Raw genomic sequence first — 18732 nt, forward strand, 5'->3', positions numbered from 1 at the left:
GAATCCAGATTAATAAGAAGAAACTTGGGTATGTGAAAGCTCAACACAGGAAACACCTGCAGAACAATATTAGTTTCTGTAGGGAAGTGAAACCATTTACCATAAATTTATTGAAAGAAGCTCAAGATAATGATGTTTTATAATTATTAAAGCATAAAAAAATTCTTACCTAAAGCTTTCATCCACCAGACTGTCTTATTCCACAGAGCTGGCCGTGTTCTAATGCATTTACTACTTGACGTAAATTCAACCTCCACAGTATCGCCAATTACTTCATCTCTTAAAATAACAAATATTTCACCAGGATTCTATAAGATGAAAAATATAACCCAATGAGTCATTTGAAAAGTTTTCATTAACCAAGGAACCCAGTACATTTACTAGTGATAAAGGTCGCATGTGGTAATTATATGTCTTCATCGTGGCTGTATTTTCAGCCATATTCGGAAATGTGTAAAGGTGATTCTCACACTTTATCAACTTGATGTCTATGGAATTCTCAATTTTTTCCCCAACACCACATTTTGCAACTAAAAAGACAATGAGGACACAGCTGCTCCCTTTCCTCTTACCTCATCCCCGCGTGTGAGGTTCTTTGAGGGTTATGAGCACTGTAATTCAACGGCTAAACAAATCCTTTTTTTCCCCCCAAATCCCCTTCCTTCAGCTTTCTAGAACCTGGTGTCTTTATCTATAAATGACTGAACAAGCTTAGCTTTAAGATCTCTGATAATTTAAATATGATGAGTTGTTTTAAATGTCTAATACAGTTGACCCTTGAACAGTGTGTCAGGAGAACCAACCCTCCACACAGTGGAGAATCTGTGTATAGCAGGCCCTCCACCACAGCAGTGTCTGAAGGCTCGACCAGCTGCAAATCACACTGTACTGGGCCGTTTGCTATTTTTTTAAAAATCTGTGTATAAGCTAATGCATGCAGTTCAAAATCCCTTTTGTTCAAGGATCAACTGTAGTTTTCATCTTACCTGATGGAGATTCTCTGATTAATCTTTATTCATGATGAGTATCCAGTGAAGGCTATTGAGTTGACTAAAGGTTATAAACCTAAAAGTTTCAAGATTTTATTAAGGTAGAAACACTAAATCTATGTATGTAAGATAAAAAAGATTATTGAAAACCTTTTGGAAAACAATCCAGAAAGAAAGTAAGGGTTAAGAAGATCGTAATTAATACAGAGAAAAGGAAAGAATAAATATTTATTGAGCATCTATTTTATACTACAAATTATGCTAAGCATTTTTAATATAAAGCCATTTCCTTTAATCCTAACCAAAACATATGACACACATACACACACACACACCAAAACCAAAATGGAAGAATATTATTTCTCTCTTTCACGAACAGGGTAACTAATAGAATTTTCTGAAAGTTGATCAAAACTATCCAAATTCAAAACCTGTACCATTCTTTATCTTTTGCTGTTTAACCCTTCAAAATAAATAAAATGAAATATATTTTTTTATTATCTTAGATATCACCATTCAAAGGCTTTTGAAGGGAAATCAAAATTACAATGAGGTACCACCTCACAATGGTCAGAATGGCTATCGTTAATAAGGCTGCAAATAACAAATGCTGGAGAGGATGTGCAGAAAAGGGAATCCTCCTACACCATTGGTGGGAAAGTAAATTGGTACAACCTCTATGGAAGACAGTATGGAGGTACCTCAGAAAACTAAGTATAGAACCATCATATATGATCCAGCAATCCCAGTCCTGGACATATAATCTGAACAAAAATTTCCTTGAAAAAGATACATGCACCTGTATGTTCATTGCAGCACTATTCACAATAGCCAAGACATGGAAACAACCTAAATGTCCACTGACAAATGACTGGATTAAGAAGATGTGGTATATATACACAATGGAATACTATTCAGCCATTAAAAAGAACAAAACAACACCATTTGCAGAAACATGGATGGAACTAGAGACTCTCATACTAAGTGAAGTAAGTCAGAAAAAGAAAGACAAACACCATATGATATCATTTATATCTGGAATCTAATATATGGCACAAATGAAACTATCTACATAAAAGAAAGAAACTCACGGACGTGGAGAACAGAATGTGGTTGCCAAGGAGGAGGGGGAGGGAGTGGGATGGACTGGGACTATGGAGTTGGTAGGTGCAAACTATAGCATTTGGAGTGGATAAGCAACGAGATCCTGCTATATAGCACAGGAAATTATATCTAATCACTTTTGATGGAACATGATGGAGGATAATGTGAGAAAAAGAATGCATATATGTATAGATAAACATATATGTTTATAAACTAAGTTACTTTGCTGTATAGCAGAAATTGACAGAATGTTGTAAATCAACCGTAATTTTTAAAATATCAAATCAAACTAAATTTCAGTTCTTTACAAAACAACCAGAAGCTTCATTTTTATACTCTAATAAAATCATTTTTACCCAAAAGTCAATCGTTTCAAAGTTCTCTTATATTTAAGTGTTATCTCCCTAAGGATAAATCACCCACCAATAAAAATATATTTTAATGCTCTGTACCCGAGCATTAAAGAGTTTCTACCAATATGATGATGTTACAAAATCATTTCAGCTGACACACAGTCTCCTTCAGGCACTTTTCCCAGGAGTTTAGTGTTACCAAATATTTGTCTACAGGATTTTAAATTTTTTGTTATTTTGGGGGGCCGAACCCTCAGCATATGGAAGTTCCTAGGCTAGGGGTTGAACTGGAGCTGCAGCTGCAGGCCTATGCCACAGCCATAGCAACAAAGGATCCGAGCCATGTCTGAGATCTACAATGCAGCTCACAGCAACTCAGGATCCTTAACCCAGGGATCAAACCTGCATCCTCATGGATACTCATCAGGTTTATTACTACTGAGCACAAGGGGAACTCCCCACAGGATATTTTGAACTAAATTTCTCCATACCAATTAAATTGCATGTGGAGAAAAGATCCCACAATTCCACCTATTTCTCTGGCCTCACATCCAACATGGTGGACATGCTTCCCTGTTTCTTTGCTTGTGTCTCCCCACGCCTGGCATCATCTGAGTCCTGAGGTCAGAATGGGAGCCCCTCCTTATCCTCAGGTCTGCCTTCTCCTCTTCACAGGACCTCACTTCCAGCTCACTTCTTTAGTTCCTCTATTGCTCATATCTGTCATCTTATTTTGAAGATTTAATGACTTCCCATTTTACTTTGCCCAAGCCCCCCAAATCCTTGGCTTCAATCTTCTTCAGAGCTCTCTTCCCTGTGTATCTCCCTTCATGTTTAACTTTGACTTCTCATCTTCCAAACTCAGTAAGCCTGAGCATTCTCTCCCAGTGTTTATTTAGCACACTCATTCTTGTTCATGAGTGCTCACACAGGCTGCTTTGTAGGCTTTAGAGTCTCCCCTAAAAGGACAGGACTCCACCATTCATCCATTTGCAGAGAAGAGTTCTTAACAAAAGACAAGCAAACTGACTACACCCAGGGAGGTACTGACACCTCCTTTGTACCCAGGACCAGCTTCATGGGCACGTAATCTCAGTAGTTGCACTGGCCCCACCCTTGGAAGGGCCCTGCATTTGTCTTAATGTTCTGCTGTAGCAGGCTGAAATGCTTCGTAATTTGATCGGGGTCCCTGCCTTTTCATTTTGCACTGGGCCCTGCTAATTAGGTAGCCGTCCCTGTTTGAACATAATGTTGGCCCTTGAGTTCCTTCTCTCCCTTCATCTCTCATACACATCCTCTCCACTAAGGTCCACTCGGGTTCTGAGAGCTCCACAAGTCCCCCCTGCAACTTGGGCCTGTGAAGAGTGTCGCAACTTCCAAAGGAATCATAAGGCATTTCATGTACTCTTTAGTCAACCCTTTCTAAGCCATGTCCTCTGCTCTTTATTCTTTTAAATTTAATTTTACTGGAGTATAGTTGATGTACACTGTTGTATTAGTTTCAGGTGTACAGCAAAGTGAATCAGTCATGCATGTGTTTATATCTATTCTTTTCTCCCATATAGGTTATTACAAACTATTGAGTAGATTTTCTTGTGCTATATGGTAGGTTCTCATTAGTCATCTATTGTATACAGGAGTGTGTATGTGTGCTCTTAATTAGTTTTTCATGTCTATATCTTGGTTCCCAGGTGGATTTTAAACATCTGAAGGTACTTTTATTTTTTCATATCATTGTGGCATCTTGCAAGAATTAGGTACGTAAGAGGCCATCTGTATATATTTTTAAATTCAGATGGAATAAGTCTATAAAAATATGACATTTTTAATATGGGGCATCCCCAGATCTACTCAGTCATCCCCTCAGGACTCATAGCTTCATCTGCTTCCTATATCTCCATGCCTGGAGGGGGCTGCTCCAAGAGGGAAGGCCTAGGCTCATCCAGCCCTGTCCATAATTATCATGGACATCTTAATTAAAGATCTAGTTACATGGGGACATTTAATTCAATAGAGGAAATATTAGGACAATCAAATGGTCTTAAATTTAGTTTTATCCGTTATGAAGCTGCTAATTTTCTCTCAATCTTTCTGACTCTTCTGTTTAACCCTTATTTGGTTCTGAGCATATATAGAGAGAAAAAGTTATTAATGATCACTTCCAAACTCTAAACATTTGCTGCGCTGGTCATAGACCTCGACACCTCAACAAAAGGCTGGAGCTCTGTCTGCAATGCAACACAAGGATGGTGGAGTTTCAAGATTGTCTTTAGGCTTTAATGAATCATTAAGCACAGGAAACAAAGGATTTTGAGCCTCATGGATAATATAAGCTCCCTATGACTTGTGTACACAGACCAATGGCTCTTTTCATATATTCATAACTAATAGGCATTAGCTCTACAAGCACAGGTGCATACGGCCTTATTAAGCCAGCACTGTGCAGATTCCTGCAGCTCTCCCTGATCTGACCCATGACAGCAGGGCAACGATTAGTGATGGCAGTGGTTCCAAATTTGGCTGCTAATTCTCACCTGCAGAATCACCTGGGAAGCTTTTAAAACTCCCAATGTCCAGGCCATAACTCAGACTATTAACATATGAATCTCTGGGGGTAGGAGTCAGACATAATTACTTTTTAAAACCTCCCCTAGTAATCCTATAATGCAGCTTAGTTAGCAATTGGTTAACGGGAGAAAAAAATAACAACATCTTTTTGTCACTGTAAAGCCTTGCACCAAAGGGGTAATACTTTACAACATAGACTTTTAGGCACTGATACATACAATAACCTTTTGCTGCTTTTACTCTATTTTGCAATTAAATCACAGAATCAGACTTTTAATTTAAGCTGAGTAACCAAGAATTAGTGTGTGATTTGGTGTTAAAAATAAGTGGCCAATGCTGCTAGCTCTTATATATTGTTTTAAACTGCATTCAGTGCCATGGAATGAATGGGCAGGGGGTTCTCTCTGAGGTTTCTGTAGCTTGCCCATGGGCCCTTCTAAGAGTCACACCCTTCCATAGATCCTCAGAGGTTCTCTAGATTCTTTGGTTATATAATCTGTGGTCTGTGTGGATTAGGGTTTGGAGACCTATTATGGTTGCCATCACAGAGCTATATATTGGGGAAGGTCAAATAAGATGAAGTATTTATTAGGGAGTATGCCATGTTCTAGATACAGATAGAAAAAAAAAATCAGAGAATGAGTTTAGATCCAAATGCTGATAAAGCCCTTAAAAGGGCTTTTTGTGGTTATATTAAACTTTCGGAATTAAATTTGCTCAAGAAATCAACAAGTGACCAGACTCCTTTTAAAAATATACTTCAATCTTATCAGAACACAAGCAGTGGGAGAATAATATAAACATAAAGAAATATTAGTTAATTATACTAAAGTAAGTACAAGGTATTGAGTGGAAAAAAGCTGAGAAGTGCAGCAGATTCTACCAAAAAGAGGGGAAATGACATACTGATGCCCTGCCTACACGGATTAAACAAGATAGAAAAAATGAGCTCACTCTTACCTGCACTTTAGGGTGGTGTCACTGAAGAAGCAATACAGAGGCCATTACTGAATCTGTGACTGGGCTCACAGAAATATCAGGAGAGGCAGGAGGCATCCGAGAGGACCACTGAGGAGAGCATTTATAGGCTCCCTTTTAAGGTTTCAGGTCAAATTCATTTTTTAAAAAATCTAGTGACTGCATCACTGCCTGCAGATGACGTGGCTCTAGCAAGAGATCACAAAACAATGGGCTGGACTGCAGACAAGACTCTGAAGAAGACAACTGCCTCCTTGACACCATTATTAGGTGACTCGAAGGTGACCTATTACTAAGGGCCATGAATGTATTTCCTCTTCTCTGGGGCAGGATTTAACCCTGGCACTCTTGATGTTTTTGCACCAGAGAAGTCATTGCCGTGGGGACTGCTGTGCACTGGAGGATGTTTAGCAGCACCCCTGGCTTCTACCCCCTACCATCTGCCAATAGCAACCCCCCAGTTATGACAACAAATCTGTCTGCACACTTTGCAAATATCTCCCAGGGCAAGGGGGCCAAATCACCCCCAGATGAGAACCACTGCTCTGAGATTCTGCCTGAGAAATGAACGAAATTAGGATTTTGGAGTAAATACACAGAAAGGGAAAGGAAGCTAGCATGTAATAGATCAGGTCTAGTTCTGGTTTAGATGTTATTCCAGTGGAAGAATGCCTCCCAAGTGGAGTATTCATCAGGGACCAAATTGAATAAGATTCATTTGAACAATGGATGTGTTTGGCAGACTTAGAATTCACTGATTTCAAATTTCTCATGATCAATTACCCTACAAAACAAAATCAAGAGAAATGTGCTAGAGAAACAAACAACTTGGCCCATAAGAACAACAAAAAGCTTGACAAATACTAAAATAGAACAAAGGTTGCTAATCCTAGAAGAAGTAGGAGGCCCAAATAAGCAGCAGATTTAAACTGTTAAAACTCATTTAGGTATTTCTTAAAAAGACAGGGAATACTTATATAAACAGAACTCTGGAGGCACATCTCCACTATTGCTTGAACAAAACTGTTAAGGAAAAAATTTTTTTCTGCTGTTTTCAAGCTAGCAGAAGATTTTCAAGGTCCAGAAAAATCTGATACCCATGGCAAGGAACAAAGCTGGGAAAGATGACAAGGCAGAGGCATCAACGTTGCCAGGCTCCTAGGGTCCAAAAGAGTGGCAGCCTTTCCTGCTGCCTCAGTTAAACCATTTAACACTGATTCTCCAGAGCAGAGGGAATGAGGAGAGCATTTCTCCAGAGGAAGGTGCGCAGACCCAAGCAATTCAAGAGGCAGCAGGACAGATTTAAATTAACTCCCTGTTCATCAGAGAAAATGAAGAGTATGCCCTTAGATGATACCAGTCAACTCAGCACTGGCGTGCTGGGAAAAAAAAAAAAACTGTAATGGGAAATTCACAGATTCTTGAAGCTACTGGGTGCAAAGGAAGTATATCTCAAATACGACCTGGTAACTGGCAAGGACAGTCTTGAGTCTTGCACATTTCTAGATTTTGTACAACGGCAGGGGAGTCTCAAGTATCACTTCCAGGGAGAGGAGGCCTCTTTAAGTGGTCTCTCTTTATCCGGTAACTTGAAGACTTCTCAGAAATGAATAAGTTGAAAGGTTGTGCTTTCAGACAACTGGCACAGACTGAATGTTAATCTTAGCAAACCTGAAACATGATTTTTTTCACTCATTTGGATACAAATGATCTTGCCTGTGGCGTTGGGAAATTGGCACATGGAGTCAGACTGTACAAAGATCTAGGTTCTAAGTACACAGGATTTTGACTAGGATGACAATTTTTGGTCCAAGGATTTCCATTTTTTTTTTTTTTTAACAGTGTAGGGCTGGTGCTAAAATAATCTTATATGATCTTTCAACTTGTCGGACTGTTTAAAAAGCGGGGTGCCCAAGAGAGATTTGGAGTTGAAATAATTTAACTTCAGAGGGTCTGAAAGAATTATATCCACATCAGTAAAAGATAGCCCACAATCACTGAAAGAGCTACTGAAAGAACTCTGACCCTACCCAGCCATCTGAGTGAGCCATGTCTTCCTAGGGGACAATGGGGTTTAATTTCCGGATTTTGATTTCTCTGCAAATTTAATAATGGAAAGGTTTTATATTGTTCAAATTTTACTCTTGCAGATATTTTTAAAAGCAGCTATTGAGATTCCTTGCATAATCCTTGATGACCAATTTTTAGTTCCAGAGGGTTTTTTCTTTTCTTTTCTTTTCTTGCTTTGACTTTACCTTCTTGAAAATAGTTCTCATTTCTCTTTTATTATAGTCTCTTCTATTTATTTCTGTTTCTTCCACTATTTCTGACTCAATACGAGCCACTGGTTCAGAGTGTTTGGCCTGATCTCCCTTCCTTAAATAGGCTGTGATTTTTCTTTGCCTGATTCTGTCTTGGTTCCCTCTAACAGAATGTTGAGCTTCTCCCGGGACTTCTGGTAGCATCAGTTTTAGGGCATTCTCTCCCTAAAAATGCCTCCCAGTAAGCAGACCTGTAAAGGTCCTATCACGTAAATCCACTGGCTTCTACCTGAAGGCCCCTTTCATGCAACTCTCAAGCTTCTCTATCTTTGGCTTTTCCTGCTCAAGCACACCAGGGGCACTGAGCACCAGCATCTTCTTATTGTCTGGAAATCGTATAGCCCAAGTTTCTGCTCATGCTCTAGCAATAGGCATATTTTGGTGGTTCAGTCCAATAAAGACTTAGGAGGAAGAAACATCAGCAATACATATTCATAGAGTAACTTTCTGAGAAATCCACTCCTCCTGACATTATACCTTTATTTCCAAAAAGGCCAGTTCTAGCTCTAATGAAAATTCCACTTCATAATGTATGCCTTTGATACATGTTTTATCATTGAAAAACTGGGGGTCCTAAAAAGTAAGTATTTTTAAATCCTATTCAAAGACGTATTTCCCTTTACGAAAATAAAACCCTTGATCTGGTTAATATGAATCCAATTTTCTTTTAAATAGCTTGATACACACACACACACACACACACACACACATATACATGTATATAAAATAACTGTAAATCTGTTTGTAACATATAAAATAGCATTTAATAAAATTAAGTTTTCATGTATGTTTCAATAGTCTATTATTCAACAAATACATATCAAATACCTACTAACTGCCAGACATGGTTCTGGATTCTGAAGACAAAGCCACGAACAAAGCAGACAAAAATGCCTCTATGCTGGAGCTTCTAGTGTTAGTTACACTCTAGTCAAATACAGTATCCATTAAAACAATGCAGTCACTTACATAACAAGGCAGCTTCACTAACCTCACATGGGATTTCAGCAGGAAGCACCACTGCCTGTGGTATGGTGCTTCTTGAAGCTTCTGACGATTCTTCCATTTCCTTCTTCTCACTTATTTCCCCAGAATGTTTCACTCTTATGTCTTCTGGAGTAATGATCTCCAGGTAGTCTTCATAATCTAGAAGAAAGTTCATGAATGTAGATTATAATATCGCTAAGTCCATATTATTTCCTCCATCATTATAAAGACCAGTTGCTGAATAATCTATTTAATCAATGTACGGCACAACCAAACTGAGTTTAAGGCAGCTAAAATAGTTGAATCAATGTTTAATAACTAAAATAATGCTTCATAATTGAGCATTATAAACTTAGCTACCAAACTAAACCAACAACATAATATGTTCATCCACTAGTTAAACGTTCCCCCCCAAAAAAATCCAATCACCATTTAATATTTTCACTTAACATTAAAACAGTAAATCTGCAAAACATGAAACTATCTCCTTTCAATGACTATATTAAGAAAATTTACTCATTTAAAATCAGAACAATTTATGAAATTCCCATCATGGTTAAGTGATTAGTGAACCCAACTAAGCATCCATGAGGATGCAGGTTCAATCCCTGGCCTTGCTCAGTGGGTTAAGAATCCGATGTTGCCGTGAGCCATGGTGTAGGTCGCAGATGTGGCTCAGATCCTGAGTTGCTGTGGCTGTGGTGTGGCTGGCAGCTCCAGCTCCAACTGGACCCCTTGCCTGGGAACCTCCATATGCCACAGGTGCGGCCCTAAAAAGACAAAAAGACCAAAATAAAATAAAATAAAATCAGAACAATATAAATCAGAGCAATTATTTACCCTTTACATATTTTTCTAATTTTTAAAAACAAAAACCATAACTAGGAGACAATCTAAATACTAAATACTAAAGACAATACTAAAAAAACTAGTATTTCTATGAAATATTAGCTTAATGGTGAAAATATTAATGTTCATCAAAATCTTAATGTATTCTGTAAAAAAAGTGTCCTATATTAAATAAGTTGGGTTTCTTTTTGGCAGTATTACTAAGAATACTAAAATATGCTAATGTGAATTTTGAATCTCAAAGAAGGGAGAAAAGTACTTTATTTTTTTAAAAAAATAACAGTAATTTAGTATTTGGTTTCAATCATTAAAACATTTTTCTCTGTTGAAGCAAAGAGGAGTTGTGTTAAGAGAGATGGATAGTATTTTTATTACTCATTGGTTCGAAGCCCAACATGTCTAATTAAGGCACAGAACCAGTATGACCAAAACCAAGGCTCTCACAAGTTGTCCAAGGCCAACCACAAAAGCACCCCTCAAATCCTCAAAGAAGAGAAGAGGAATAAAGGAAAGCAGTTCCTGACAGCTAGAAACTGGCCTGATATTGCGTGAAGGCCCTAGTGTCACTAGGAGGTGGCTTCCTGTTCTCCTATTGCACATCAACAGTCTCAAGAGCTTTGCCATCCAACAAGGCCACTCTGTCACCAGGATGTATTAAGTCAGAGATCAGACCACTTGGTAATCATGTCTGAGTCCTTGCAAAAACATGAATATTGTCCAAACCACAAAAATAACCAAACATTCCAAATCCTGGTTCCTGTGAGTAATATTGCTTCTTTACCATTTCCAGCCTCAGATTCACTTTATTTCTCTTGCCTTCCAGGTAAGGTAACCAACTGCTTGCAGTTTGCCTGGGAGTTTTTTGGTCTGGGTGCTGAAAATGCTGTGTTCCAGAAACCTCTTTGGTTTCAAGCATACTGGGATAGTTGGTCATGCTGTTTCTCAATGAGAGTAATGAATACACCACATCATAAAATCATACCTACTTTTGGTAGCAAGCAAAATATAGCAAAGCCCTGCTTCCTTGAACTCTTCCTCAAATAACTTAACACAACCCTAAATCCTACAATAATTCTTTTCTTAATACAATCTTATTGAGATGCCCATTGGTTCTCCATGGTGGCCTTCTCTTCATTGCAACTAGGAAAAAAAAAATGTTCAAAGACATGTGTGTTCCTAGTGGTCTCTGGAAAAAGAAAATTGACAGGATAAAAAAAGGAAGAAAAGTCAAAAGCAATACAGATGAAGATGGCAAGAATTTTGGCCTCATTACATCCAAAAAGTGAAGTCACCAGTTTCACACAGGTAATTTTATCAGAAAAACAGACTAACAAAAGTGACGTCCTCTGGAGAGGAGCTGTCTTCACGCCATATCTAAGGAGGAGAGTTTCTTGTTTTGTTTTTTTCTGTCTTATAAAAGTTTCAGAATAAAAACATAAAAGCACTTAGGATTTCAAGGTTCTCTCAGTACTAGGTCTTGCTTGAAATGAAATGAAAAACAGCCTTTATTTCTCTAACAATTTAAAACACTTCCAAAAGCAGTCTTTCTCCCTGTATACTTCTCCCCCTCCTTTCCCCTCTCCCCCCAACACACATACCCACAAACAGTGAAAGATTGTATACAATTGTCTCTATCACTTTGTGAATTGATGAAAGAACAAGAAAACTATTTAATGCATCTTAAAAGGTATAAGTTGTTCCACTGCAGTATTATCTAGAATGTTTCCTGATAATTCACCTGTGGTATTGATGAATACCACAGGTTAATGAGAGCTATTTTCTTTGCCTTGAGGACATAAACATGGATGTACAAAAGATTTACTTCTATGAATGTTCACAGAAGCACAGTTTATAATGCAGAAAATTGAGAGCAATCTAAGAATAAAGGACCAGATAAAAATACGTAATGTAATAAAAGACATTGTCACTAATTAAAATTTCATCAAAGAATATTCAACATGAAGGAACAAATCTATAATATAAATGAAAAAAATCAAGTTACAAAGTTGTCAATTTCACAGGTTCCCATTTTAGTAAAATTAGAACTTCCTGTTTCAGATTCCACATTTAAGGAGCTTTGAAAGTCACCACTTCATCCTAACAAACAAAAAGCTGAAAAGACTAAAAGCAACTCCTCTCTGGTTCTTAAGAGAGGGGTAGACACAGCACAAACTGCTGCCCCTAAGGCTGGAGAGACAGGCAGGTGAACACAGAGTCTCAGCTTATCAGAGCAGAGACTTGGGAGTGGAAACTGCCCCCAGAAACCAGTACCAGGGTAGAGAAACCTGAACTGTAACTGACAAATTGCTAAACACTCAGTGAAGATGAGTCTAAGAGTTAAAAATTCCAGGGGAATTCAGCCAAAAGGTGGGTGGAACACATTATTTTGAGATTTACCTCTAGAGGCTTAACTAGATTCCCATACCAAATACTGGGGAAAATGCCCTCAGCCTTTAGTAGAAATGAAAACATTTTAACTCCAGAATACTCTTTAAGAGGCTTGCCCTCAGGGGAAACAAGTTAACCTACTGGGATATTAGCAGAATCTAACTGACCAGAGGAAGAGAAAGCCCAACTGTAGCCCATAGCAACAAATCTTCTCTCACTAAGGGGAGAAACTTTTAAGAGGTTCACAGTCCAGAAGCACAGGCTCACTATAGGACTGAGACCTAATCAAAAGACTCTAGAAAGCTTCCTCTCCATTACTAAAGGCCATCTTAGAGTAGTGACTTTCACAGAGTATTTTATGCATATTATTTAGAAAAATTTCAAAGCATACCGAAAGGCAAAAAAGCACAATTTAAAGAGACAGAGCAAATATCAGAATCAAACATGGCGGCAATGTTGGAATTATCAGACCGGGAATTTAAAACAACTTTTACTAAAATGCTAAGGGTACTAATGTTTAAAGTAGACAGAATGCAAGACCAAGTGGTCCATATAAGCAGAACAATGGAAATCCTAAGAAAAAAATCCCAAAAAAGTACTAGAGATTAAAAACAGAAATGAAGGTTGCCTTTGATGGGTTTGTTAGTAAGGACTGGACATGACTGAGGAAAGAATTTCTGAGATAAAGGATATATCAATAGAATCCTTGAAAACGGAAAAGCAAAGAAAACAAAGATTGAAAAAGACATGACAGAATATCCAAGGACCATGGTACAGCTACAAAAAGTATAACATGAATAATGGGAATACCAGAAGTATAAGAAAGAAAGAAACAGAAGAAATATTTCAAACAACAATAACTGAGAATTTCCCTGAAGTAATGTCAGATACAAAATCATAGATCCAGGAATCTCAGAGAATACCAAGTAGGAAAACTGCCCCCAAAATACGTCTAGTGACATTATCTACTAAACTGCAGAAAATCAAAAATAAACAAAATTGGGAAAAAGCTAGAGGGAAAAAAGTAACTATAGAGGAACAAAAGATAAGAACTATACCTGACTTATTCTTAGAAACTATGCAAGCAAGAGGAGAATGGAGTTAAAAATGAGTATGAGAGGGAAAAAAAGTATGAGAGGAAAAGTATGAGAGGTAAAGTATGAGAGGAGAAAAAAAAAGACCTACTAATCCAGAATTCTGTACCCTGTGAAATTATCTTTCAAAATTGAAGGAGAAATAGAGATTTTCACAGACAAATATTGAGATAATTTATTGTTAGTGTACCAGCCTGAAAGAAAAGTTAAAAGAGGTTCTTTAATGAGAGGAAAAATAATATAGACCAAAAATTCAGATATATATAAAGAAGGGAAAGCATTGAAGAAGGAATAACTGAAGGTAAAATTTTAAAAATACTTTTCATATTTGTGATTGATCTAGAAGATAACAGTTTGTTCAAAATAATAATAGCAACAATGCATTCAGTAATGTTTGCTTATGTATATAATTATTTATATATGCTTATATATAAATGAAATAAAAGCAATGACATAAAGGATAGGAAGGAAAAATTGGATTATTTTATTATAAGGTAATAATATTACTTATGAAGTGGTAAAGTGTTATTTGAAAGTGGACTTGGATTAGTTGTAAATGTATATTGCAAACTCTAGGATAACCATTAAAGTTTTTTTAAAAAATTATAACTGACATGCTAAAAAAAAAAAAAGAAAATGGAATCATATAAAATGCTCAATTAAAATCACAAATGGCAGAAAAAGAGTAGAAGACAAAACTAGGAACAAAGACCAAGGGCAAAAAAACAGAAAACAGTAATGAATATGGTAGACACTCATCCAAACATATTAATTATCATTTTGAATGTATGTGCTCTAATTGCACTAATAAAAAGCAGATTATCAGAATGGAACAAAAAACAAGACTCAACTATATGTTGTTTACAAAATACTTTAAATATGAGACACATAATAATTAAAAGTAAGTGGATGGAAAAATTTGTTTGCTAATACTAAACAAGGGAAAGCAGAGTAGCTGTTTTAATTTCAGATAGAGCAGACTTCAAAGTAAAGTCTTCAGGGATAAAGACAGACATTACATAAGGATAAAGGGGTCAGTTCTCCAAGAAGACATAACGATTATTAATGTGCATACATCTAGCAACAAAGTGTGAAACTATGTGATGAAAAAACTAATACAACATCAAAGAGAAACAGATGAAGCCACAGTGAGAAAACTGAACACCTCTGTCTCAGAAATGGGTAGATCCACCAGGCAGAAAATCAGTAAGGACAGAATTCAACTCATAAGCACCATTAATCAGCTGCATATATTTGACATTTTTAGTTTACTTCATCCAACAATAGCAGAATACACTCCCCCTCCCCTCATATGGAACATTCATTAAGATAGAACTCATTTTGAGCCATAAGCCACACCTTAACAAGTTTAAAAGGTTAGATTCCTAACAATGCTCTCAGGTCACAATAAAATTAAACTAGAATTCGCTAATAGAAAGGTAACTGAAAATATATGGAAATTTTTAACAACAGACTTCTAAATAACACATGGGTCAAACATGAAATCTCAGAAGAAATTACAAAAATATTTTGAACTGAATGAAAATGAAAATGTAACAGTAAAATATACGAGAAGCAACAAAAACAGTGCAGAGAGGGAAATTGATAGTGCATATATTACAAAAGAAGCAAGATCTAAAGTCAAATTTAAGTTTCCGCCTTAGGTAACTGAACAAAGAATAGCAAATTAAATCCAAAGTAAGCAGAAGAAAAGAAATAATAAGAATTAGAAAAGAAATCAATGAAATTAAAAGCATGAAATCAATAGAGAAAAAAATAAATGAAACCAAAGGTTGGCTTTCTGAAATGATCAATAAAATTCCTAAGTCTCTAGCCTGGATAATTAAAAAGAGAAAGAGGGAACAAACTGACTTTTTGGGATGACATGATTGTCTATGTAGTAAATCCAAAAGTATCAACAATGAAATTCCTGAAATTAATAAGCGATTATAGCCAAGTTGCAGGATATAAGGTGAATATACAAAAAGCAATTGCTTTCCTATATACTAACAATAAGCAAGTGGAAATAGAAATTTAAAATGGAATGCAATTTAGTGTCCCTTCGAAATGAAATACTTAGGTATAAATCTAACAAAATATGCACAATATCTATAGAATGAAAACTCTGATAAACGAAATCAAGTAAGAACTAAATAAATGGAAAGATATTTTCTGTTCATGAATAGAAAAACTCAATAGTGTCAAGATGTCTGTTCTTCCCAATTTGATCTATATAGTCAATGCAATCACAATCAAAATCTCAGCAGGTTAGTTTACAGACATGAACGAACTGATTTTAACATTTATATGGAGAGGCAAGAGACCCAGAGTAGGCAGCTTAATATTGTAGGTGAAGGACAAAGCTGGAGGGCTAACATGACCCAATTTCAATACTTGCTATAAATTTATAGTAATCAAGACAGTGGTATTGGTAAAGAACAATCAAACAGGTCAGTGGAACAGAATAGAATTAAATTGCAAAACCTGGTATATATTTAATTTTACCCACCTATTTAAATGTCTAAAATTTGGAACACTGACCATACCAAATGCTACCGAGGATGTGGGGCAACAACAATTCTCATCCATTGCTGCTGGAAATGCAAAATGTTTCAGCCACTTTGGAAGACAGTTTGGTGGTTTTACGAAAAAACTAAACATACTCTTACTATGCAATCCAGCAAGAACTCTCCTTGGTATTTGCCTAAAGGAGTTGAAAACTTATGTCCACACAAAAATCTACACATAGATATCTATAGCAGCTTTATTCAAAATTGCCAAAATATTGGAAGCAATCAAGATGCCCTTTAGCAGGTGAATGGACAAATAAACTGCACTACATGTACAGGTCACTGGGGGGAGACAAACTATATCGGAAATCTCCGTATCTCCCTCTCAGTGTTGCTGTAAACCTTATACTTCCCTAAAAAAATAAAGTCTTTCAAAAAGTATTCAGATACAGAACTATGTGATAGACATTCAACACTTTGAGTGGATAAGAAAAGACTAGCAATATATACCCAAAATATCAAGAGTAGCTATTTCTGGCTGGTGGGGTTATGGGTAATTGTATTAGATAAATATACTAGTTTATATTATGAATAGTAATATCTAATATACATAATATATATTCTGGTTTTCTATAATGAAAATATATTTGCTTTACAGATTGAACCATATACATTCCTCAAATAGAGGAATGAACTGATCAAGAATTCAGACTGAGCACATGTCTTTACCTCTCTTCTAAGATATGTAAATGAAATTACAGTAAAGATTATTTTCTTTGTGTATTAGATGTAAAAACGGGTAGGAAAACACTGCTCTGCAGAGACTAAAAACTAGCTTATCACAAATCACCTTTGTGTTGAGATGATCTATGCAATCCCCCCAAATGTCATCTGGAATAAAAGTGATTCTCCTCTTGTTCAGTTTTTATCATAAATGATTTTTCAGTGTTGAACTAGTAAAAAAAAAAAAAAAAAAAAATGATTTGGAAACAGAGAGAGAGAGAGGGCCAGAGAGAGGCAAGCAATAATCTAAAAGATACATGTCTATTGCTGAAAAAAACAACCCCCCCCCCCAAAAAAAAAACCTTCTTGTCTTCTGATGCAACCTTGGATAAAGTCCTGTGCACTCTAAGCTTCAAATTTCCTCAATTATTTTAATGGGGTAAATTATGACTTCCTTGTTGGGTTGTTTTTCATTACCCTTAATAATAATATATCTAATGAGTCAGGCCTAGGATAGGCAACTCAATATTAGTTTCTCTTTTTTTCTGATTTCTTTTATCAAATTGAATAAAAGCAATGCATATTTTCAAAAGATCATAAATCCATCTTTCTCAGTGTGTATAGCCAACTATGACTCAGAAAGGACTGCGACATGCCCCTGGAATTTCAACACTAAACATCATTGTTTTTTTTTTTAATTTATAATTTAGGAAATGATTCTATAATCACAATGTAGCTAATTTTATTAAGTACGTTTAAGGCAGTACAGATTCTAGCATGCTCTTCTGGAGTTTTAATGTCATACCAACAACTACAATACTCCCCATGACTCTGGTAAGTAAATTGGTATTTCCCCAAAAGGTAAAGGAAATAAATAAACTGTAGAAAAAGTTGTAATTTTTACCAACCTTTTAGTCTAGTCCTCAACATTCTTAACCTTTGCTGTCCCTGGTGCATTATAAGGGACACAAAATAAGAAATATTTCATTCAAGGCTACCTCCAAAGAAAAAGAAGAAGAAGAAGAATACTTCTTACTCAAAAAATACATATATATAAAAATGAACATACTAAATATAGCTAAGCAAATGTTGGTTCCCAATAATAATAAGATAAATCTACTTTATTTTAAACACCCACATTGATCCTGGCACTCTAACTGCACAAACTCTACCAGCTAAAGTTCTCTTAAACGTTAGCATGAATGTATATTTATATTTTACTCTTGATACTTCAGTCTTTTAATTTTAGATCATAACATTCAGGAATAGTTCTAAGGCAGAGATGCTGTTTTGGTGGCCTGTGTGTTCAATTTTTACCTGCATTTCAATTCCATTCATTCTGTTTATTTTCTCCTTTTCCCTACCCTTTCCCCTTCTCTTATTTCATCACCCATTACCCACTCTCCCTTTAAGCTACCTTTCCTATCAACTTCTTAGTCAAACTTGCTACACAGAAATGGTATTATATTTTGCAACTCCAGAGTGTGGTCTTCAGATCAGCAGCTTATTGGAAATGCACATTCTCAGCCACCACTCTAGACCTGCTGAATTAGAATCTGTGTTTTAAAAAGATCCCACAGGATTTGAATGTGCACTGAGGTTTGAGAAGCAGTGAAAGGTGACAATTCATATCCTGGCTTGAGACCTTTCCATGACATTTTTATAGCGTAGGCCGTTAACTGAAATCATATCACGTATTTATCTGTTTCCTTGTCTGTCCATCCATCTAGAATGTAAGCTTTTGAGGTCATTAGTTTTTTTTCCCTCTCTACATCTCCAGCGCATATAATACGGCCTTTAACATAGTAGATGCTCAATATTTATGTAAGTACACATAATAATAAGATGCTATTATTCATAGCAGGTCT

The 18732-nt window shown here is 36.3% G+C and overlaps 1 protein-coding gene across 1 annotated transcript in view; it reads right to left on the bottom strand.

The window, feature by feature from the left end:
• Positions 1–18732, bottom strand: part of BANK1 (B-cell scaffold protein with ankyrin repeats 1) — a 300622-nt gene that overhangs the window by 210784 nt on the left and 71106 nt on the right. The window contains 2 exon segments of the mRNA XM_021101719.1: positions 170–308; positions 9305–9459. Of these exon segments, the coding sequence (XP_020957378.1) occupies positions 170–308; positions 9305–9459 (294 nt within the window).

The sequence above is a fragment of the Sus scrofa genome, chromosome 8 (genome assembly GCF_000003025.6).
Source record: "Sus scrofa isolate TJ Tabasco breed Duroc chromosome 8, Sscrofa11.1, whole genome shotgun sequence".
In the NCBI taxonomy this organism is placed as follows: domain Eukaryota; kingdom Metazoa; phylum Chordata; class Mammalia; order Artiodactyla; family Suidae; genus Sus; species Sus scrofa.